At 40.8% G+C, this 23079-nt stretch overlaps 1 protein-coding gene across 1 annotated transcript; it reads right to left on the bottom strand.

The window, feature by feature from the left end:
- Positions 1 to 180: 180 nt before the first annotated feature.
- LOC131460949 (trichohyalin-like) lies at positions 181 to 22724 on the bottom strand. The gene is made up of 10 exons (XM_058631881.1): positions 22458 to 22724; positions 16556 to 17572; positions 14099 to 16178; positions 5017 to 5111; positions 4203 to 4299; positions 3953 to 4097; positions 3613 to 3749; positions 3346 to 3515; positions 3157 to 3244; positions 181 to 1085 (listed from the first exon to the last, which is right to left on the bottom strand). The coding sequence occupies exons 2-9, from the start codon at positions 17560 to 17562 to the stop codon at positions 3169 to 3171; spliced, it is 3807 nt and encodes a 1268-aa protein (XP_058487864.1). The 5' UTR covers positions 17563 to 17572; positions 22458 to 22724; the 3' UTR covers positions 181 to 1085; positions 3157 to 3168.
- Positions 22725 to 23079: the final 355 nt, after the last annotated feature.

Raw genomic sequence — 23079 nt, 5'->3', positions numbered from 1 at the left:
CAAATTTGTATGAAGACACCGTCAAACAGCTGTACTTGGTGGTTTTGTTCTCTCTATTTGTGCATGTTTTTTGTGAATGACCAGTCCATGTCCACTTGCTATCTGCGGCGACACATATGTAAAGATTTTTGATATTGTGAAAATAAATAAATGATAAAAAAAAGAAAGAGAAAACACTCATTGTTGCATTTCATAGAAATTCTTTTAATAAAGTTCCCTCAATTTCCTCTTATCATACAGTATGTTGGTCATGAATGATTACAGCAGTGATGACAGTCCATCGTCCGAATTAAAAACACACTCACAAAAGTATAAAGAATTTTTTTTTAAAAAACACTCTTTCCTGATCTGTGACAGCCTATAGTTCCCACACATTCTGTTCAACTTCTGAACATTTCACACATATATATATATATATATATATATATATATGTTTATCCTATATATATATAAAAGTCTCTTTACACTTTGTGGAAACTTGCTTTAAAGAGAGATGTCAGGCATTCACATTGTTACAAAAAAAGCAAAGAAAATCCCTTCACCCTGTCATAAACGTGACGATTCTATCACTTATGGAAGGCCACTTCCAAGGTCCTGTTCCTTAAAGTGCTTGCAAGGAGGTTTACACGTGTGATTGATAAAGTAATGTTTCACACATTTTACCACTAAACACACACAAGGTGCAAGCCATTATTTATGTTCACTATCTAGTGTCGATGTGTGTGATGGTACATTACGCTGCAGGAGGACTAGCGGAATCAGAACCTGTCACCACAAAACACAGTCTAAGGCTTTTTGCTCTAAATTATATTGAGGTGTGTCCCCCCCCCCCCACACACACCTCCACTGAACCTCTGTACAACAGTCAATAAAACATGGACTTGGTATTACCACATTATAGACTTGGCACCATTACTTTCATTTACAAGATGTAAAGTTTTCCGTGACATTCAGCGCTCTGTCCCTCTGAATTGACCAGTAAATGTCCAGAATAAGGCACTCAAAGTGCAGAGTAGCTGTCAATCAGCAGCAGCAACAGCAGCAGATGGACGACTTCTTGCTGAAAGGAAATGACACAGTGTCTCCTAAAGGCAGCAGAAGACACAACAGTGTCAGATACAAATATTACACAGCGTGTCAACCATTGCTCTCAGTAAACCACATGCAGCCACACCTTATTTAAATCCTCTCTCCCACCTGACATCCGTAGCATCACCAGTTCAAATCATCACAAAAAAAACTACTTTTTTAAACTGGCTTTTAGTTTGTAATTGTAGTTTTTTTTTGTTTTTTTTACCAGAATAACTGCATATATCTGTTTTAACTGTATAAGTGTATGTGTCCATTTTTAACTATGTGTATTTTACTGTAAAGTGACCTTGAGTAACAGAAAGGCACTTTTGAATAAAATGTATTATTACTATTATTATTATTATTATTATAATAATCCATACAACTGTCAAATGTCACTCACACAGTTTATATTGTTGTACATGGTCAGGTTTCACACTGTTTACATTGTATATATGATTCTATTTTAAACTATATAGACTTCCTGGGGCCTGTTGAATGAAACCGAGGTATTAAGACGGGATAACAATTGTTTTAAGTTATCTATAATCAGTTAATAATCACTAAACATCAGTTTTGGCATGAATGGCCCAAATGGTGCTCAAATCCACACAGACACCCTTTTTTTTTTATCACAGCACACTCTGCAGTCAAACTGCACTCAGGCATAATGAGGACGTTTTATCATTGTGCAGATGTGATAGGAGAAGTCCCATAAAGCATTTTCTGCTTTTGTCTCTGCCCTCATTAGTCACAGTCTGCATTAAATAACGTGTTCCTGACAGCAGTACAGAAAGGTTTAAACGACTCACTATTATTGCAAAGCCATTCAGCTGTCTCGGATTATGACTCAGAGGTAAAAATGAGTCCTTTCAAATAATGCCTTCACTCCTACAGTATTACATTGTATAAGCCGTATGTCAAACCCTTCATTCTCAGTGATCCTGTTAAGTCAGCCACACTGCAGGAAAGTCAGTGACTGTGAAACTCTAATTATCACAAACACTAGGATTATAAGTCTGTTAATAAGAAAGAGAGAAAGACATGGCGCTTTTCCACTACACAGCCCGGCACGGCTCACCTCGCCTTGGCTCGACACGGCACGGCTCTACAGGGTTTGGTATGCTTTTCCATCACTATAGTACCTCCTCAGCATCGTGGGCGGAGTCATTATAGCACGGCTGCATGACGTCCAACCTCCAACATTCTTGCTAAATGTTGGAGATGAGAACGCCCATTTTCAGGATTGTTAAGTCTTTTAAACTGATCTACAATTCGGCAATGTTCGGTTTGATTCTCGTGTCGGACGTCGCGCTCATGACGACACTCTGACTAATCAGTGGACGGCAGTCTGAAGACGTCAGGTGTAGTATCGGCTCAGTGTGATTGCAAGAGCAGGTACTAAAAAAAGTACCTGGTACCAGGAAAAGACATTATGATTTAAAGCTGCTTAAGTGTCTTACTATTGGCCATCTGTGTTTAGATCCTGTGTCAAATCCCAGTGATTTGCAGGAAGTTATTTCTTTCCCACTGTGACTGTCGAAGGAAAGGAGGAAGTACAAGCAGAATGAGCCAAGAAGTTGCCACACAACGTCACATAAGTGGACTATGCTGCTGGAAAACCATAGTCACTTAGCAGTTGGAATAAAAGCTAAAGAAAAAGTGAGCAATTGCGTAGACCAGGGCTTTTCGCTCACAAATGATCTGGGAGCCACACAAGCTTCTAGTTTGGTCCAAGTGAAAATAAAGTGCAACTGTGTGAGGATAAACAACAGCTGTTCGTTATATCACGACATTCTGTCATAAACCTAACCCGAACACTCTTATTTTGAAATTATTTCAAAAGAAAAGTCTTCGTTTTGGTACAGAACGTTACATAGTTTCCGGTCTAGCTACATACGGTGTGGTGTTCAAGTTTTTGTAACGTGACTAGTTGTTGCAACAGCATGTGAAAAAACTACAAAGTTTGCTCGGCCAAAAAGAACGTTAATCTCGCGATAAAAAAAACGGACGCCATTTAAATGGGTTTGCGCTCACGCCGTATGTGTGTGTGTGTGGTCACCTTATCTCATCTGTATCACTCACCTGTTTCTGTGCTTAAGCCTCACTGTCGTGCAGACCCAGGCGCTTTTTAGACTTCAGTTCTTTCAGCCATGCAGGAGAAGAGCTGGCACTGAACGAGACAAAGTCCAGCCAAGTGCAATAATTGAATCATTTACACAATCGTCTCATAATTCCTGTGATTATTTCTGCCCAGGAATGCTCCGTTCTTACCCTCCGTCTGTGCCACCGAGGGGCGGCAGCACCCGCGCAGCCCCCGCAAGGTGAGCGGCAGAGCGAGGCGAGCGGGAGAGTAGCGAGGGCGATGGTGCTTTCTCCTCCAGACGACTTCCTTTGTCTTCTGTTTCCTCTCCTCCTCCGGCTGTTCTCTTTTTTAGCTGAGCCTTGGGAGAAAGTCAAGAATTCTTACACTGATAATGGAAATGTGACGTCAAAAATACGTTCATGAACAAAAAGGGGGAAAATTATGTTCACGCTTACAATCAGGGCTGTTGGACTCAGACCAGGGAATATGGGGACTCTTTGAGAGGAGGAAGAAGGAGGATAGATATTCTTAGGTTTGGGCTGCTCCTCCTCAGAATCTGACTCCCTTTGCTTGGAAGATGATTCATTTTCATCTGAAATCACAAGAGGAAAGAAATTCTGTGTAGTCTTCTGTATATAGGGTTGTGGGGGCACGCTGGTGCCAATCCCAGCTGAGATAGGGCGAAAAGCGGGGTACACACTGGACAGGTCACAACAACCATTCGCCCTCACGCTCACACAAGAGGCAGCTCCAGTCCTAATGGAGATGAGATAACATTATGAATGCTGTAATGACCTGTGGAGTCACGTGACCTCCAGTCCAAGATTTCCCTCTGAGCAAACCCTGCACGGAGTGAGCGCGACGGACGCGATCGACCCCGCCTCTTACTCAAGGTCGCCTTGGATCTCTGCGCGCTGGTGTCGAGGAGTGGAGTGGAGCTCTGTGAAAACAACACATTTTTCTCAGATTATATGTATAATTCTGGAAATTAACTGTCACCTTTCATAGAGCAGGAAGTTTAAAAAAAAAAAAGCAACCCACAAACCTCAGGGAATGGAGCGAACTCTGGCTCTCTGTGGAAATTAGTTGTATTCACATCTCGAGGGGAGACTTCGGGAACTTGGTCATAGATGAGAGGTGGGCTGGAGAGAGATGTTGTTTAAGTTTTATAGTTTTATTATCCATTAGCTGTCACTATAAACCAACAGGGTGTAGTACACACTGTATTAAAAGCTCACAGAAACCTTTATTACCAAAGCAAACAAATCAATGATGTGATCAATGACAATCAATTGAAACTGCTTGATGAAGATGAGTCAGATTGAAACGTTAGTTTGATAATTCAAGTTTCTGGGAGCATTTTTCATTCCCGTCCACACAAAAAAAAAAAAACCATAACATTACAAATGAATCGCTGTTGTGAAGCTTTCTTTTTACTTTTATATTTAATTTTTTTCTCCACTTTCTGTAAATTTCCCAGCAGTTTCACTGGTCTGGGGTGGTGTTAGTGTTGTGCTCCTTTAACCACAAGGGGGCGCAATGAGCTCAATTCTTAAAAATAATTGGTTTATGCTTTCAAGAGTCAAAAAGTGGGAAAAAAATAAATGTGGTTTCAAAATTAGTTTTTTTGTTTTTTTTTTTAACATACACTGATCATATAAAAGTTTTATATATATGAATGAATCTATATGACACTAAAGGCTGCAGACAGCTATAGGGCTTGTGTTTTTCATACGAAAATAAATCACTTCAATGTGAAACCACACCTTCATCACAAGACACAAAGACTGACACTGAAAACTGTCCAGTCAGTGCTGTATGTAAGTGTGTTGTTGTGCGGCGTCTCCGTGGTGTCATACCTGTCAGGTTCAGGTGTCTGCTCGTCTGGCTCACTGTCCACCAACGTGTCCACGTCTCTGTCTTCTCCGTTTGAATGATGATAGTCAACCAGTGTCTGAGAGACAGAAAGACCGCTCAAGTTAAACTGAACATTAAAGGTCCACTACTTCATATTAACAAGGGTTTATTGACAGAATATACTGAAGTGTTACTGTTAACACAAATATTTTACAGCCATATATTTTGACAGATCAATCCAGAGCACTTGCTGCCATTTTCTGCACCGTAGTTTCCACTGAAACCGGTTTATGAAACCACGTCAAGAGTTTTGGCTTTTTAGCCGCAAATCTGCCATGAAGACCACTTTTAGCCAGACTTCTCTCGACAGTATATGCACTAAGTTTCCTCAGCCAACCACTACGTCCTTCTTTGTGTTTTTTTAAGCACACTCCGCCGGCTTTAAGCCTCCGACACAGCTGGTTCTGTTACAGGTAATGACTGTGCTTCAACCTACATATGAAAATTATAATCATTAGCACCTGTCTGCTGTAATTTGTTCAACGTACACCTGACTATAATCCTACAAATTCCCTTATTTTGAGCAAGTGTTAGCTAAGAATTGATGCTGGTTTAAAGGCAAAGACTGGTCACACCAAATAATGACTTGATTTAGACATTTCTTTTGTTAGCTTACTTTCCATTTTATAAAAATAAGAAGATTCAAAATGCTGCTGGATTTATTTTTGTATAGGGCTATATTTTAGTCTGGGTGGGCAAAAATGGAGACCTTTGTAAACGATGTAACAGTTACCCACATTCACTTCCTGACAGGTTCTTATCAGCTGTGGTCAAAAGCTTTGTAAGCACTCTCAGTTTCACCTTGTTGTCAGACTAATCAAAGACATCTTTGTTCTTATGTTTCACCACTGTTGTACAGTTTCCTGAAGAGTTTCCCATTTGCATTATCTGGGTGGGTTATTCTGACTTTAAAATTCAATTTAGTTAAATTTTAGTCAAACTAGCGTAAGAAAACTTTTTCACTATGGTCCCGGCTTGCCTCGCCTTGGCACGGCAGGGCACGGCATGGTTTAGGTTGGTTTTCCACTCCAAAAAAGTACTTACTTAATGTGGGCGGAGTCATCACTGCACAGCTACGTGAAAATGCGGTGCCTTCTTTTACAACGCGACACACAGACACACACACACAAACGATTGACTAGTGACTTGTAACACAGTTGTTTTCAATGTAACTGAATCATTAGAATCAGTTTATTAAAAATATGTGTTCAGTACTTCCTCCATGACTCGGCAGGGTCTGTGATGCCGGTCGGGATCAGCAGTGCTGTCCCTAAATACACCAGACTCCTCTGTTAAATACTGAGATTTCCTGGTAATTGATGGAGATTAACCCACGTTTTTAGGATTGTTAAGTCTATTTAACTACATCTACAGTGCGGCATAGTATCGCCTCAGCTCGCTTGAAACCTCACTAGTGCAGGTACTAAAAAAAAGTACTTGGTACCAGGTACTATGCTAGGGTTAGGAAGAAAAGGAAGAATTTGATATTGGTGGATGTAATATGCTAAACTTTGATTATGCCTGGCTTATCTCCTGCTTCGCATGACAAAATCCAACATAATATGCATCTCGTTGTTGTGTAAGTGTGCATATTGGAGCTTGACATTGTGGAGCCAATGGCAGGAAGAAAATGGACTGTGTGCTAACACTAACTCAGTAACTACAGAGGGAGAGAAGACTAAGGACCAGCCAAGCATGCATCTTTTAATGAGCTGGTCACAGAGGCTGGGCTGTCCTCAATAAACACCACACACACACACACACACACTTCCACTCACACCTACTGGTGTATAAAAAGACAAACACACTCATGCTGTTATTATGCACATACACATACACAACTTCCACACTAACGCAACTAGTGTGCACCTCCTCACTAACATTCCTTTAACCTGGTTTTGGCAGGGGAGCACATCCCAGTGGCGTTTGTTTGTTTGTCACCTGGATACAAAACAACACTCCAGTCAACACCCCGCCAACCCCTCGCCCTACATATGCTTTCTTTCCTATCTCATGTCCTTCCCGAGTCCACCAGTTATTACGCAGAACATTGCGGAGTAGCTTCATTTGCACAGCGCCTGTTATCTGGCAGCTGAGTGAATGGGCTTCTAGAGATTTTCCTATAACCACAGTTTGTGTTCTGCTGCAGAGCTGCTCTCACAGAGACACACGGCCGTTAAACAATTCTGCTATTACCGTCAACACACACACACAAAACAAAACACACAGCAGCAACACAAAGTTTACTATTCCTGTTAATTCTGTAAATTGCTGAGACTCAATGGAAAACTACGTTAGGCAGAGGTACAACCATGCAGTGTGCAGCGGTGAATGTGTATCTCAGCTTCAGATATGCAGATTCAAATGAAACAGCCAACCTGTCTGTGGCTGGAGACAAACCAAAGCTGAGACTAAACCAAACCATGACGTTTGCTTCATACAATGAATGTCGGAGAGGATATCATGCACAAGGAAGATTCAGAACTATTTCCATTGTTTACAGATGATAATCCTCATGTAGAGGATAAAGCAGTAGACAATGGATGGATGGATGTAATTTTGACTGAACTTTGTATGGACTTCTTTATTCCATCTATGTGTTGTATTTTAAATGTGCCTTTGTGTATGAAGTGCTCTCTGTATAAAACAGCAACAACTTATCGCTTACTAAATGAATCACAAACTAGATTTTAACACAGATTATAATTTTTTTTGTAATTTTTTGGACCAAACAACTAATCAATTAATTGAGAAAATAATCAAGAGATTATTCTTAGTTGCAGCCCTAATACTATTATTTTTTTTTCTCAAAGCAACATTGACATTTTAACAGTGATATTGCCAAAATGTAAAAAAAACAAACATGTAAGTGTAAAAGGGGTGTGTTTTTTTTCCTGAAAGAACACTGTACACCTGTAAACTGCAATAAACCTGTACATGTTGTGCATAGATGTACAAGTCAAGACAGAGTTGGCTTCATTACAGTTTACCTGCAACCCATATTTGTCACGGTGAGAGGAATGTGAGCGCCTGTTGTGCAGCAGCAGCAGAGCGATGTCACAAGCACTGACAAACCTGCATCAACTGAACATCGCCTGGGCTATCTAATTCAAAGAAGGGATAATCTGCAGGTTTCCTGTGAATACACACCCACTTATAAACAAAGTAACAGACAGTCACATGCAGTACGTGACACTTGATACAAATACTAAGACAAGTAAAAGGCTGTGGAACTAAACCGTGGATATCTGTATATGCACCAACAAATCAAAGAGCAGCAGTAAAGGCAGTTTCATCATGAGATCCATCAGAGTTTTCGTACTAAAGTTTTTTATAACACTACGATGCTGAGGTAGAAATATATACTAGACTATTCACTTGGTTATAAAAAGTCATTAGTCTGACTATTTATAACATATTTATTTAAACTGCATTTAGAAAAACAAGTGTTTGTGTGCATCTTGAAGCTGCTCCTCTAAGGTCATAGGTCCCACAAACGTGATGAGATTTACCAGGGTCTTTAAATGCATCTTGTTAGCTCAACACTCAGTGAACCTTGCATTACTTTAACTCGCTCTCATGCACTGGAGTTTAGAATATTCAAATATTAATACCGTTGAATATTTGAATAGTATTTTTGCTCAAAATGTCTACCCCTAACATACACTGTTGCCTCATTCTTCTTAAATATTCAGGTGTGACATGTTGTAGTTCAGCGGTTTCTGAAATACAACAATACCATGTTCAAAGTACACTTAAATAAACTTCTCTTTCCTATTGCGATGGTTCATTTTCACTTGAACAGCAGCTTGTGTCAACCATGTCAACATCTTGCTGTCATGTGATTGACTGATAAGATATATTCAGGCCTACCTGTGTTTTGGGATTTAACATAATGAGCCTTAGTGTCAGTATATGACTGGGAACTACCATAACAAAGTGCCTCAAATGCTCACAGCTATTACTAATAAACGTAAATAAAGTGTGAACAAAAGGCCGATTCAGACAAAGTGTGCACCGACAAAAACAGATATAGTATCATTATAAACCATGTCTAAATGTGTTACGGTCCTCTGCTTAATCTCACACCACACAGACAAAGAGGGAGGGAGCATGTAGAGCATGAGCGCTGATAAAACGACCAGACAACTTTTTTGCATGACGTGCTTCCTGAAACAGCCACTGCCACTGCGCTCTGCTCTCCCTCTTCACATTTGCATGTGTTTGTTTGTTGATACATGGGTGTGGAAATATTCCACCAGGGAATGAGTTACTTGTGATGTATGGAAGATTTGTGCCAAATTGTATCAGTGACTTTAGCTTTAAAAAGGGCTGTGGGAGGAGGGTTAATTGCTCAATGCTAAATATTCTAACCATAATTAAAGGAATACTTCACCACTTTGTGAACGTAACAAAAAAAAAGAATGAAGATATTTCTCGACTCAGGGGAAACTGAGGTTGGGAAGCACAGTTTTTCAAAAATATTACCCCTATTCTAGTAATACAAAGCTAAATGCAAATTGGCGAAGTATTCCTTTAAGTTTCTATAGCTGTATAATTGCTTTAAAATAAAACTATTTAATTTAAAAAAAATAATTTTCACAGCTTTAGAATAAGGCATTTATGTGAACTTTTAGGCAAGGGCCTTGCTTTACAGAGGCTGCCATCATGTGTTTCTACAGAGAGAGCATTTTTCATTCTGAAGCAGAAGCTTACTACGCAATTGGAAATGATTTTGGAAAGGGTGAAGTCACCTCCCACTTCCAAGAGGCATGACCAACGGACATAGATCAAAAAGCCTCTGTATGGATAGACCAACAATCAAATTAGACCAATGATTATGTATTCAGAGCCATGTTGGAAGAATACAAAAGCTGTTAGACGTCGCTTCTCTGTTGTCATCATGTTAAGCACAGGCTCAAGCACACCAGAGGAAAATAAGTTCTATCGTATTCGGCAGGGTCCACGCAGGCTATCTGCAGTCTCTCCATTAGAAGTCACCAATTCTTTACACTTTAATTGTAATGAAAATGAGCGAGCCATTAAATAAGATTATGTTTAGACTTGACCTTGAAATGATAAGTGCAAAACATTTCAGAACATCCATCTACTACATGGTTAATGCATCAGCTCTTACAGAGCAGGTCTCAGCACTTCTCTTTTGCTGAGTTTGGCGACTTCGGATGGAGAAGTGGCGCAGGGAGCTCCTTCTACGTCTGGCAAAACCACAAAGTGGGGACACAACTCTCTGAAACCTTCCTCCTCCATCTGCTCTGTCTTCTTCTTTACCCCGCTCTTCTTCCTCCTGCTCCTCCTCTGCTGTGCCCCACACCAGTTCCAGAGCCTCTTGCAAGGACCGTCGTACGCTGCCCACCCAGCCCACCACCTGCAGCTGGGCAGCGGACACTTTCCCTCCTAAGTACTGCATCTCTGTTCAGCTCACAGAGCTGGTCGCCCTAGCTGTAGGGTCACCATGGAAACTGGGCAACCAGAGGAACTGAATTTCAGCTTTGTTAGAAAAGAAGAAATAGAAGTGTGACCTGGCTTTATGTTGTCATTTTTTCCCAAAAACATAAAGTATCTCCAATTGTCTTTTGCAAAAAATGGATTCTGACGTCAGAAAAAAGCAAGAATAGACCTTTCATTTGAGACGGTCCATCGTCTCTGTCCATAGTTATAAAATTCAGGTCACACAAACTTCCTGGAACAGTCAGTTAAGGAAGTAAACAGTCCTGACCAGCAATGTGTTTGCACTGTGACGAAACAAATCAGCTGCAGCATTCACTGTGATGGATGTGCCATTCAAAACAGAAGTGTCCATCTTTCCATTAATTACCAATTCACATAATTATCTACTTAAAAGTCACTGACAGAAGTGTCCATCAAAAACTTCCTTTCAGTCGCTTACAAAACTATTTTAAGTGTTACCTCTTTTCTCTTCTCTCCTTCTGCCACAGTCAAGCCTGTTTGCCTCTGCACTTATGTGCCAGTTGACATTGTAATTCCATTTTCCATTCAGAGAAAAAAAGGAGTTATCTGCCAAAGACAGATAGAGAGGTACTGTAGATCCCCTCCTTTATCTCCTCTAGAGAAGGAGAGGAAGGAAGGTGTGGCAAGTGAAGCCAAGTTTTCTGTACCTGCCTTCCAGTATCTGTGGCAGGTAATGAATGACCAAGGTTTTTGTGAGTGGAGAGGACGGCAGAGAACAGGAAGCCCTTTGAAAAGTTGTAGAGAAAGTTTTAGCACAAAATGAGTCCTCAACGGATACAAAGATGGACGGTGGACATGCACTTTCTTGCCAGAGGTTTAGCCCCAAGTGTGACGGGCTTAAGTAAAGAGACAGAGACAGAGAGCAGGCAGTGGCACCATGTATGGTCACTCTGACACACTTCCCTGTTGGACAGATCCAAATGAGGACATGTGACCACATAGCACTGAGGTCCTAACTCACTTTGAGATACACCCATCCATCCATCCATCATCCAGCCATCTGTCTGTGTTGTCTACGGTAGGCTGCACAGCTCGTGTTTGCCCGGTAAACATTTACCTCATTCTGCTCTGTCAAATTGCTTTTCTCTGCCGCAAAAAAGTGCATTTGCTCAGAAGCTGTTCTTGCAGCATGAGAAAGGACACAAACCAGACTTTTACATGTTTAGTGCTGCGGCGGCTATGTAGTTAGTGCAAGGTGCTCTGCATGAGATTTAAACTCCAGGAAGTAAGCTTAGTCATTTGTAAGAGCAGCAGCACCACTTAGTGGTTAAAACGAGGATGTACTCACACAGGCATGACCAACAAAGCCTCAAAGCAAATGGCCATGAAGTGGTTATGTACAATGCCCCCTTGCAGCATCTCATTGGTTATGTGGGTTATGATTAGTTTACTTTACTGTGTGTGTGTGTGTGTGTGTGTGTGTGTGCGTGCGGGCACACTGTAAATAGAGAAAACGATAACACAAACACACGCTCAACATTCACATAGTTGAAGGCTTCATGATTCAGTGCTGCTGCAAAAATGTTGCGTGTTCAAACAGGTGCTAAACTGATCTGTCTTGACTGGTCTCCACTTAGTTCACTGCATCTCTTTTCATATTTAAGTGTGATGATAAATCCCTGTCTTCTAAACAGTTTTAATGCTCATGTATGCCCTACATTATACCTCAAAGTCTTTTGTCCATTTTACTCTGTTACACCTGAGGAGGCTAACGTTGCTACATGGCTAATTTTCACAGTAACACTAGCTGAGTATTATACTCCCTGCTGACTAGTCCCACTTCTTTAGAGCTGCGTCGTGGTGACGTTTATTTGTGGATCCACCCAAGAGTTTGATCAGATGGTTTGTTGACTGCAGCTGGGGCCTTTTGAATGGGAATTGTATGAGTGAGGAAATAGAACTTGTGTAAGAAAGTGCCTTGTGTGCTATTCACTATATCATATGAGAAAATATCCACAAATCCACTAGCTTTTATGCCACAAATTAGCTCTAATATAAAGTGACTTCTTTAATTTGTTAGATAAAAGATAAACTACGGAACTCACAACTCTAAACAATTTTTATTACTCAAATAAAAGTGTTTACTATTGTCCCATAAACAGTTTAGGATTGTGTAAGATCAGTGACCCTCTCAGAGGTTTGGGGACCAAATCTGAAGCTTCAGCAAGCTCCTTGTTATCTTTACTTAGCTTTGCTTAACTTTAAGAGAGTAAGCAGAGGAAAAACAAAAAGCCAATGGACTCGCTGACACGACATACTGCTGTTTGTTCAGTCTGTAACACGGCACACAACTCTTTAGCTTTAGCTAGATACAGGTTAGCTTTTCCCATGGTTCCCATGTTCACGTCTCTTAAAGTCAAGCTAAGCTAACAAGTTAAATCCAGGTCAATATCTTTGCTCTTCTTCATATCTTCTCATCAAACTATGCACTAGGCTACATAATCAACATGAAGAGTGTTCAATGACTCACTGAGTAGTTTAGAAAGTAGTCAACCCATACTATTATGACTATTTATTACAGTGTCTTAATACAAAACACCAAAAACAAATCTTTTGACATACAGCATAAGGTGTGAGTATAAACCTCTGCTGCAAATTGCTCGCAAAGACTCAAAAAATCCCTGATGTAGATGTAACATTCAGGATGGACCTATGAAACGATCACACCCTCTTTTACATACTCCTATTTTCTCTTTTAACCTTTCCTGCTGATACAAAGATTTTACTCTTTATGCAAAAATGAGAACAACCTTGCTTTCTGTGACCTCAACGTTACAAGCAATCTAAAAACCACACACTGAAAGCTTTAGATAATCCAGTAAAGGTCCAGTGTGTAACATTTAGGAACGTTTGATATATTACCTTGAAATTATAAATCATTTTTTTTTCGTAGCTTTGGAATAAGCCTGTTATAAGTAGTTTAGTCAAGGGCCTTATTTTACACAGGCCGCCATCTTATTTACAACTTCCTGAATGGGCAAACCATCCAGCTCATGCCTTTTTTTTGTGCGGAAAGGTTACAACACCAACATAGAACAATAACATATTTTCGGGTCATTGAAGTCCACCATAGTTCCTTGACGTACTTGGGAAAGGGTGGGGGTGAGCACAGTCTGCCGTCTCACCATTATATGTCAGTAATTGTTAGACACTGGACCTTTAAGAACTGAAACTGAAGGGATTTCAAATTTTAGAACAAACCCTGACCTTTCAAAAAACTCCACATGGAAATGGCATCAGAAGATAATAATAATAACCCAAGGCCTCAGTAAATTGTAGTACTGACACAGGTCACATAGATTTGCATTGGCTTGCTTGTTTCACTCAGTGTCACACCCACACACACACAGAACCACACACTTTTGTACACTGTTACTTAATCAGGCTGGAGCAAGCATGTGCGGCTCATTTGGTGCTGACATAACTGCATTTTCAAGTTCATTTTCTCTCTCTCTCTGCTTTAAAAGCAGCCCCCTTGTCCTCAATCTGACCCTTTAAGCAGCTGTTGCAACATTTCAAGTGATTGTGACTGACCTCCTGCTTGTCGTTGTCGTCATCTTCTTCTTCTTCTTCTACTTCATCCATCTCTTCCTCCATCTCTATGTCTTCCTTGTTCTCTGCCTCCTCGTACTCCAAAGAGATAAGCTGACGCTCCTCAGTCTTCTCCTCTGGTTTCTCCTCCTCCTCCTCCTCCCCTACATCCTCCTTCTCCTCCTCCTCCTCTTCATCCTCTTGCCTTTCCTCAGGGCTCTCCACAGCTCGTGTAGGCTCTGGATCATCTGGTTCTGCCACATACCGTGGTGCCCTGTTTTGTTGAGGGGATACATCCAGAGGTACCAGAACATCCACCTTCCCTCCGTCCCAAGGACTGGTCGCCCAGCTGTCAATGACTGGAGGCGTCTCAGCTTTAGCCTGTGAGCCCCATTTCTTTGGTTTGACTGAAAAGTCATCAAAATCCACCTCAATCAGAGACTTTTTGACCGAGAAGTCATCATAAACGACTTCGATTGGATTCTCTGTGGGTTTGCTGAGCTTTGGAAAGGGTGAATGTGGAGTTTCGGACGTCTGAGGCATGTCTTCAGAGTCAAAGCTGATTAAACTACTTTCATCTGATTTACTCTTTTGTCCCCTGTCGCTTAACCCGAGAATTTCCTTTTCTTTTTCTTGATCTCTCCTAAGCTTTTCTTCCAGTTCTTTCACTCGCTGTATTTCCAGCTCTGCTTGCATTTTTCTCTCCACTTCCAACAACCTTTCTCTCTCCGTATGTCTCACCCTTTCCTCCTCTCTCTGTTTTTCTATTTGCCTCAATCTCTCCCTCTCTTCCTCTTCTTCCTGCTGCATTTCCCTCTCATATGCCCTTCTTTTTCTTTCTTCCTCCTCTTCCTGTCTCAGTCTTTCTCTCATCATCTCTTCAACCTTCTTCCTTCTCTGCTGTTCCTCAGCCTCCTCTCTTAATCTTTCTTTCTCCATCTCCTCTTGTTTGAGTCTTTCCTCTTTCTGCCTGACTCTCTCAAACTCCCTTTCTCTATCCCTCACTTCCTCTTCTGCTCTCAAATTCATTTCTTCCTCTCGTAGTCTTTCTATGTGTTCCTTGTGTTCATTCATAGATCTCTCTTCTTCCTCTCTTAGCCTTTGTCTTTCTCTTTCCACCATCAGTCTCTCCTCTCTCCTCCTCTCCTCCTCCAGTCTCTCTTTTTCTCTCTCAATCTGCTCTTGTTTTAGTTTTTCCTCTCTCTGCCTTGTCCTCTCTCGTTCGTCTTCTCTCTGTCTCTGCAACATCAGCTCCAACTGTCTTTCCCTCTCCATCTCTTCCTCTCTTTGTCTTCTCATTTCACTTTCCTCCAGTTTCAACCTTTCCCTCTCCAATTCCTCTTTCCGGAGTCTCTCCATTTCCTCCTCTGCCAACCTCTCTATTTCCCTTTCCTCCTCTCTATGTTTTTCCTCTTCCCTAAGCCTAAGATGTTCCTTCTCTCTTTCTTCCTCTTCTCGTTTTCGCTCCTCCTCCTCCTCCTCCAACTTGAGTCTTGCCTGTTCGTGCTCCTCTGCTCTCCGTCTTTGCTCAAATTCCAGGTGTTTCAGTTGTTCCTCTTCTAGCTTTTGGGTCTCGTCATCCTTGTTCTGACGATCTCCAGCTCGCCTATAGACGGGAAAAGAAACAGGGGTGTCCTCCTCAGATTTATCATGAGGAGCTTCTTCTTCTTCTTCTGAACTAGATTCAGAAGCTGAGCCCAGGATCAGTGGAGGCCCACCATCATCTCTCTCCACGATACCAAAACGAACCGAGCGGCGCTTGACATTGTCTCTCCTTAGACTGCGCTGGCCACTTTTACTTGAGTCTCCCTCATTTGTAGCGGCCTGGGTTGCAGGAAGGCTGCGACTGTGTAGTCGAGCCTCATCCTTGGTTGGATTGGTCGTCTTATCCTCCTTGGACAGAGACATCATTTCGGGAGAAGAGTCTTTGGATGTTTCCATTGGGGATTCTGAGGGGGGCTCAGGTGAAGACATCTTTGGATGAGGATCCACAGTGTGCGTGGATGATGTTTCGGTAGCAGGGGGTTTCACTTGTGGCGTTTTGGATGTTTTCTCTGCTGCTGGAGCAAGCACAGGCTCAAAGCTGAAGACAAGATAAAGACCACAGTCAATATTTCATTAAAAAAAGTTACATTATTCATTTACCTCACCCTAAACCCCTAATACTATCCACACTAGAAAGCAGTCACATCCAAACTTTCCAGCTAAGGTTCTGGACGTGCACTGCCCACTCTGTTATATTTATACATCAAACTCCAGATTTGCAAATAAAAGAGTTATAATGTGGAGGGAAAAATGGAATGAATGCAAACAGTGTAAGCCAGACATAACATGAGCCACTAACCATAAAATAAACGGCTTTTTTTTTTTCTCACTTTCAGAAGAATTTTCTTTTCCTTTTATTCATGTCTGGTCGTGTCCGTAAACACAAACGGCACAAACGAAAAGAAGCTCACTCACCTCTTGGAGCGAGATCGCGTTGCAGCCTGAGGCTTCCTCTCAGTCTTTGGACCCTCAGAACTAGTTTCCATTGCCCAGTGTTTTATTCGCTCCTTCACACCTCCTTCACTAGTTACAATCTCTGGCTCCTCTTTTTTTGCCATGACCTCTGGCCTCGATGAGGAGTCGAACAGAAGACTGATTCTGCGTTTTATGCTCCCTCCTCCGATATAATCATCTTCATAACCAGTGACATCACTCTCTCTGTTTGACGGCTCTGTTGTTGTCTGGCTCTGCTCTGGATTAGTTGACACAGAATTGGTTGAATCACCGTTGGTATTGTTTGTAGATACGGTTGTAATGGGCTGCACTGGCAGGGCCGGACCACCTGACTCAAACATCGAGGTGAGCTCTGTGGACAGACTCTTCCTGGTGCCACCCCACTGATATGTTGGACCAGTTGTAGAAGAGCCATTATCACTTCCTGGTTCTTCTGGCTTTTGGGTGACAGAACTCTGAGTTTCATCTTCTTTCTTTTTTCCATCTTTCTGTTCAGAGTTGGAAATCAAATCATCCGTGGCTGCTTTGTGGTTTGTTTGGGTGACATCGTCTTTCTGGATTGACACGGATTTGGGTGTCTCTTCAGGTGGAGCGGTTTTTAAGGGAGGGTCAGATTTTCCTGGAGCTCCACCACTAGAGCCTACAACTACTTCATGTGGACTTGCTTTACTTTCCTGGGTAGTCTTTAGTTTATCTTTGACAGGCTTTCTCACAGAGCTGGGTTTGGAATCAGCAATGGTGGTTTGTTGAACACGAGCTGTTGGAGTTGGTTTGGGCACACCAGTGGCTTCAGATTTTACAGTCTGGTTTGTTGTTGGCTTTGAAGATGTGCCTATCGTCTTTGGAGCGTGGATGGAGCGAAAGGCAGTGTTCTTCTGCAGGGAGAAGGGCTTGGGAGTGAGCCGGGGTTTAGGGGCCAGAGGCGGCTTGGGGTTTGAGGCGTGTCCAGTCTCAATGGCGGGCTCCATAACTGGGTTGCTGAAAGAAAGAGAGAGGAGAAGAGGGGGATAGGTTTACATACAGCAGAATACATATTTACATAGAAAAATAACATTAGCTCTCGCAGCTGAGACACAGCTGAGACACAGCTGGTCACGTAGTTACAATGACGTGCAAATACGTCTGGTCTGTCTGGATTTTTAAAAAGAGCATTATTCCTGCAGGTGCAAAGAGAAACCAATCAAATACACTGAACACACAGTTGAAACCATGTCTCCATGCATTTCTTAACTGTCATTGTTTTCTATCCATCTCTGCACTTGAATATGTCCAAAATAATGCACATTTAGTTATAGACTCTAACAACATGTCATACAAAAACTAATAACAGGTTATTAGTCTTAAATCAATGTCTCCATTGCCTTATAGTTTACCCATGAGTACATTATTTATGGACACAATACTCATGAATGACAAGCTTGAACCAATTGTACTTTTAGGAAGCATGACTCATCAGTTCACTCTACAAACTGGCTAGTCTACAAGCTGATCGACACCACTCATATAATGCTGATACTAAAATGGATAGCCTGAGAAAAAGCCACATTGCTAAGTGATACCATTTATAGAGCGAGAGTGCTGAGGACATTATGAGTCATCAAGCACGTCACGACAACACGACCCTAACCCTGACTGAACTGAATCAACAGTTGGATGACCACGTTCAGCCACCTTAAGAGCAACTTTCACTGCAGAAGGCTCTAATTTAATGCTGGGAAAAAAAGAAAACCACACTGCTCCACTGAATGCCACAGGCATGGCAGTCACAAGTCATCTGGTTTGACCTGTAAGACTTTCCCACAAACCAGTCACTCCACGCCCCACCATGTAATACTGAGCAATGTGTCAGTAATGTGCTCACTGCACAGCTGGTGTAGCTGGTGCACATAAACATGTCGGATGTACAGTCAAGAGTGTGTGTGTATTAAGTAGAGCTGAATCGATTCATTATTTATTAATCGATTACTAAATTAATCAACAACTATTTTGATAATCGATTAATCGGATAGAAGCTTTTTTCATGATTAAAACAAGATTTACGATTGTAAATATTAACATTGTTTAATGTGAATATTTTCTTCATTTCTTTGCTCTGGATAACAAAGAAATCATTAGAAGTGAATCATTTCGGTTTGTGGACAAAACAAGACATTTGAGAACGTCATCATTTCCAGGTTTGGCGAACACCGATCCACATTTTTTACGGTTTTATGGACCAAACGATTAATCGAGAAAATAATTGACAGATTAATCGATGATGCCCTTGCATGTGACATGTGTTGTTACTGGCTCCTTTTTCTTAGCTTCAATCATACAACACCTCAGGTTTTGTGTGATATTGTGTAATGGGATTAAATTAGGCTCCTGAAGCTGTGCAACACCACCCAGTGAGGCCAACACAGGTGTTGCAACAAGGAAGGTGAGGTGGGCAATTTCCTCGAGCCCCCAAGCTGAGAGCGGGTGCCCTGAAACACTATAGGCTGCTTCCAGACCAACTTTGAAGCCCTGATATTTTACTGACATTGTCCCAAGTGGCTGTATGTGAGAACGCAAATGTCAGAAAAAAGCTGCTCTGGACTTCTACGGATAGCTCTATATCCAAATTTAAAGTTAAAGGAATACTTCACCAATTAGCATTTAGCTTTGTATTACTAAAATAGGGGTAGTCTTTTTAAAAATGTTTGCTTCCCAACCTCAGTTTCCCCTGAGTTGAGAAATATCTTCATTCTTTTCTTTGTTACGTGCCCACCAGTGACACTTAGTTAGCCCGTTAGCGTAACTGTTAGCAAAGATGGCGGACACGTTTACATTCTGGGAATGAGGTCCCGTCCCCCTACGAGTGGGTCTAAAAAGTGCGGAATTAGCGTTGTAGTTTCAAGCCTCGCACCAAGTGTCACTGGTGGGCACGTAACAAAGAAAAGAATGAAGATATTTAAATTCACCATTTTTCAAAAATGCTACCCCTATTCTAGTAATACAAAGCTAAAGGCAAATCGGCGAAGTATTCCTTTAAGTGCTAACAACAGCTAGCCTTTGTCAGTCACCCAATCCAGTTGAGAAGTTGTAAACGCAAATGGATGTTGTTAACAATAACAGTCGATAACAACGCACTATATGGTATTTTGCACACACAAATAGCTACGGTTAAAAAAATAACCGTATTGTACCTGTATGTGTAACTGATTTACAACAGAAACAAACAACATACTGTACACATACTGTACTCCCACATGGGAAAGTACATATTCTTCATAAATAGATTCAAAATTCAAGCACAAGGCAGATCACAGAAACACCCACACAACTCGCACCAATAATAAAGGTTAAAAAAAAATAAACTTTAAAGCAGAGGTCTCAAACTTGTTACCCCCAATCGATTTCATGCAAACCCATGCCGTTAATCAATGTTTTTGGTATTTTTAGATACATTTTCATTACACTATACACTGTTTGGTATCAAAACAAGCACTTTTCTTTTGAAATTATGAGACATATCGTCACAAATGTATTACTATATTTAGTTTTAAGCTCATACTGAACAGCTGTTTGTTTCCCCACACAGTTAACCTGACCAGACTTATCTGAGGTTAGGTTATCTGAGGTTGAGACCCCCTGCAATAAAGCATTAAAAAAATCCCCAAAACACACATTAAATGATCCATGTAGTGATATCACACAGCCCAGACACACAGGCACAGTGGTGATTGTAACACTGAATAGCAGAGGGAACAAAATATCTTGTGAGCCACTCAGTTCTCCAGAGCAATGACATGAAATTAAATCACAATAAAATCATTTAAAAATGTGACTTCTCCCCCTAAATTTTACTATTACTATTTTATTTATTGCACAAATCTGCAGCCCACTCAATTTGGAACAGCAACCTACTTTTGGCTGACTTTTGCCTGGGGGGCCTGCAAACTCCCTTGAAACGCCTGTGGAAGTTAAATAAAGTGCTTTGTTTTTATGTCTGCTCGCCTCTCCTTTTCCTCACAGCTGAATTCCTTTGAAATAAACAGTGTCTCGCAGAAAAGGCATCAGCTGATTGATGCCTTCTGTTGCTAATACATTTGGGCCACATTCACAGCTTAGCAGCAGCTTCTTTTTATCTGTGTTTGCTGTCAACCTTCGGTTCTTGATGTCTGCTATTATTTATTTTCTCCTTTGAGTTGATGCTGTGAAGATAAAGTCTGATCACTTCAGTCGTGAGGTAGAGAAACAACTTAATGTTATAACTAATGATCTTTTTCATAATCAATTACTCAGTTGATTTTGTTTTGGCCCTGAGTATCCTGCTTTTGTTTTTTTGCTTTGTCCTTTGCAAACCTTGTTTTGAAAAGAGCTAAATACACAGCAATGTTGTTTTTGTCTCAATTAATCCATTAGTTAAAAATCACAAATTGTAAACATAGATATTTATTTATGTTTAGATATTTTACTGTCATAGAGGAGCAAAGTGGCCAGAAAACATTTCAAATTTGAAAAAACCTGAAAATCAAAAATCTAAACGTTGGTGATTAATTATGTAATCAATTAATAATCAATGAAGGAATAACTTTTGCAGCCCTGGCAGCAATCAGTGTATCAATGAAACACTCTAAATATCTATTCAAGTGAAAGTAAAAAAAAAACCTAATTTTGAATGCACTTTAGTATTAACTCTGTGACTAAATCTCAAAAGATTTACATCATTTTTGTACAGATTATAGTCAATTGTCTGTATTTATATAGTGCTTCTCTATAGTGCTTATAAAGCTGCTTTATACTACACTAGTTTTAACCTTTCCCCTATTCACTCACACATTCACAGCCCATTTATGCAGTGTATTTTCCTTTCACTCATCAGGAGCAACATACAATTGTGTAGACCAGATATTCCCAGAGATTGGATCAGGTTACAGGGGATTTATCAAATTTAAAAGACACTGTGATTCATTAATCAAACATAAAGGAGCCTCCATCTCTAGGTAGTTGCTGGTTTGCTATTTTTAAGATTTATATTTTGAACAATATTCTGTCACAATATTTAAAAAGTGGGTCGCTGTATTAAAAACTCGATTAATACATGTCTCGATTTAGCGATGAGTTGTTTGGTTCATGTTGACTGGCGTTCACAAACCTCGAAATGGATGTTCTCTTCAAATGTCGATACTGACTTAGTAACTAATAGTTATTAACATGAACTATTGAATATTGACTTAAAATTAAATCAAGATCCCAAGCATAGAGAGAAAAGACACATACTCAACTGATAGTGAATAAATAAACCACAGCTACAGGAGCCTGCTATTTAATAGGATCAGATTCAAGTAAGACTGAATTAACTTTCGATTTCATAAGCAATTCATCTGTCCATTATTAGTTTTTTGGTCCAGAAAATGTTTCCCAGACCTTTCATATTCGTATATTCTGTCAATGAAAACCTTAGCTAATAAAAAATGTAGCTAAGTACAATACTTCAAAGAAAACATACTAATAAGTAAAAGTTAAATACAAAATACATAGACACAAAATCAAATGACCTTATTACAGTTACACTGTAACTCTTTTAACTGTTTCACTACTACCACTACTAGTTGTTGTTAATAAGTAACTAATAAACGCGTCAACAATGAACTCGCAGTCGTTGAACCAGCAGCAGCAGCAGCAGTAGCAGCAGCAGTGCTGTGTCCACACACAGATGAATGTAACTTAAAGTTTACACTTGACATGTAAGTGGATTCATGTCATCATACGTAACACATTTCCTGGAGACGGCTGGGTGCACCTGCTCTGAAATTCAGCTTCACAAACATTCCCCACCATATGTTATCAGTGCAACAGTGTTTGTTTTGTTTGTATCATCATTGCTGTTTGTTGTTACCTGTTGTCCTCGCGCAGTCATACAGGTTGAAGGAAGCGGGAAGAAGTTCCAAAAGAAAACACTTTCTCCGGGTTTGTCCGCGGTGGTCTCGACTGCTGAGCTGTTGTCACACAGTCTCTCTCTTTTTTTCTTCTTCAAACTCATTCACACACAACAAGACGTCAGGCCGCTCCCACTCCTCCACCCAGCACAGAGAAGCAGCAGCGGCAACAGCGGCAACAGGAGCACACTCCCTCTGCGGCTCCGCTGTACCCGCCGCCTCAGGTCTGCTGCTCCACTGTCACGAAATCAAGTTACCCCCACACACACACACACATGATGACACCGGAAGTGCGCAGTGCTTAGTTCACAATAAAACAAACAAAACCACTGTGAAGCGCACACTTTTTATATTATAGTAAATAAAACAGAGCTCTCGATGGAGAGCTGTATGAGCTGCTTCATTAGTTATCTTTGCACAAACAAATTAGTGATAGAGAACTTGACATTTAAGCCATCCGTTTTACACAAACCAGGCACAGGAGCAGTGGGCAGCACTGTGTATTGCACTTTCACACATTTGTACAATATCTCATGTGCAATCCTGTTTTTACTGTAAATCTCAGGCTTATACTACATCTAT

This window comes from Solea solea, chromosome 6 (genome assembly GCF_958295425.1).
Source record: "Solea solea chromosome 6, fSolSol10.1, whole genome shotgun sequence".
Taxonomy (NCBI): Eukaryota; Metazoa; Chordata; class Actinopteri; order Pleuronectiformes; family Soleidae; genus Solea; species Solea solea.
The sequence above is the reverse complement of the archived record's forward strand: the minus strand, read 5'-3'. Positions and strand labels throughout refer to the sequence as shown.

Bases quoted from the DNA above. Each gene is read 5' to 3' on its own strand.
- LOC131460949 (XM_058631881.1), bottom strand. From the start codon at position 17,562: ATGGAGCCCGCCATTGAGACTGGACACGCCTCAAACCCCAAGCCGCCT. The intron at 4,098-4,202 runs GTTTGTGGGTTG...TTGTTTTCACAG, and splicing joins AGTTCGCTCCATTCCCTGAG to AGCTCCACTCCACTCCTCGA. The intron at 3,245-3,345 runs GTAAGAACGGAG...TGTCTCGTTCAG, and splicing joins CTCGGTGGCACAGACGGAGG to TGCCAGCTCTTCTCCTGCAT.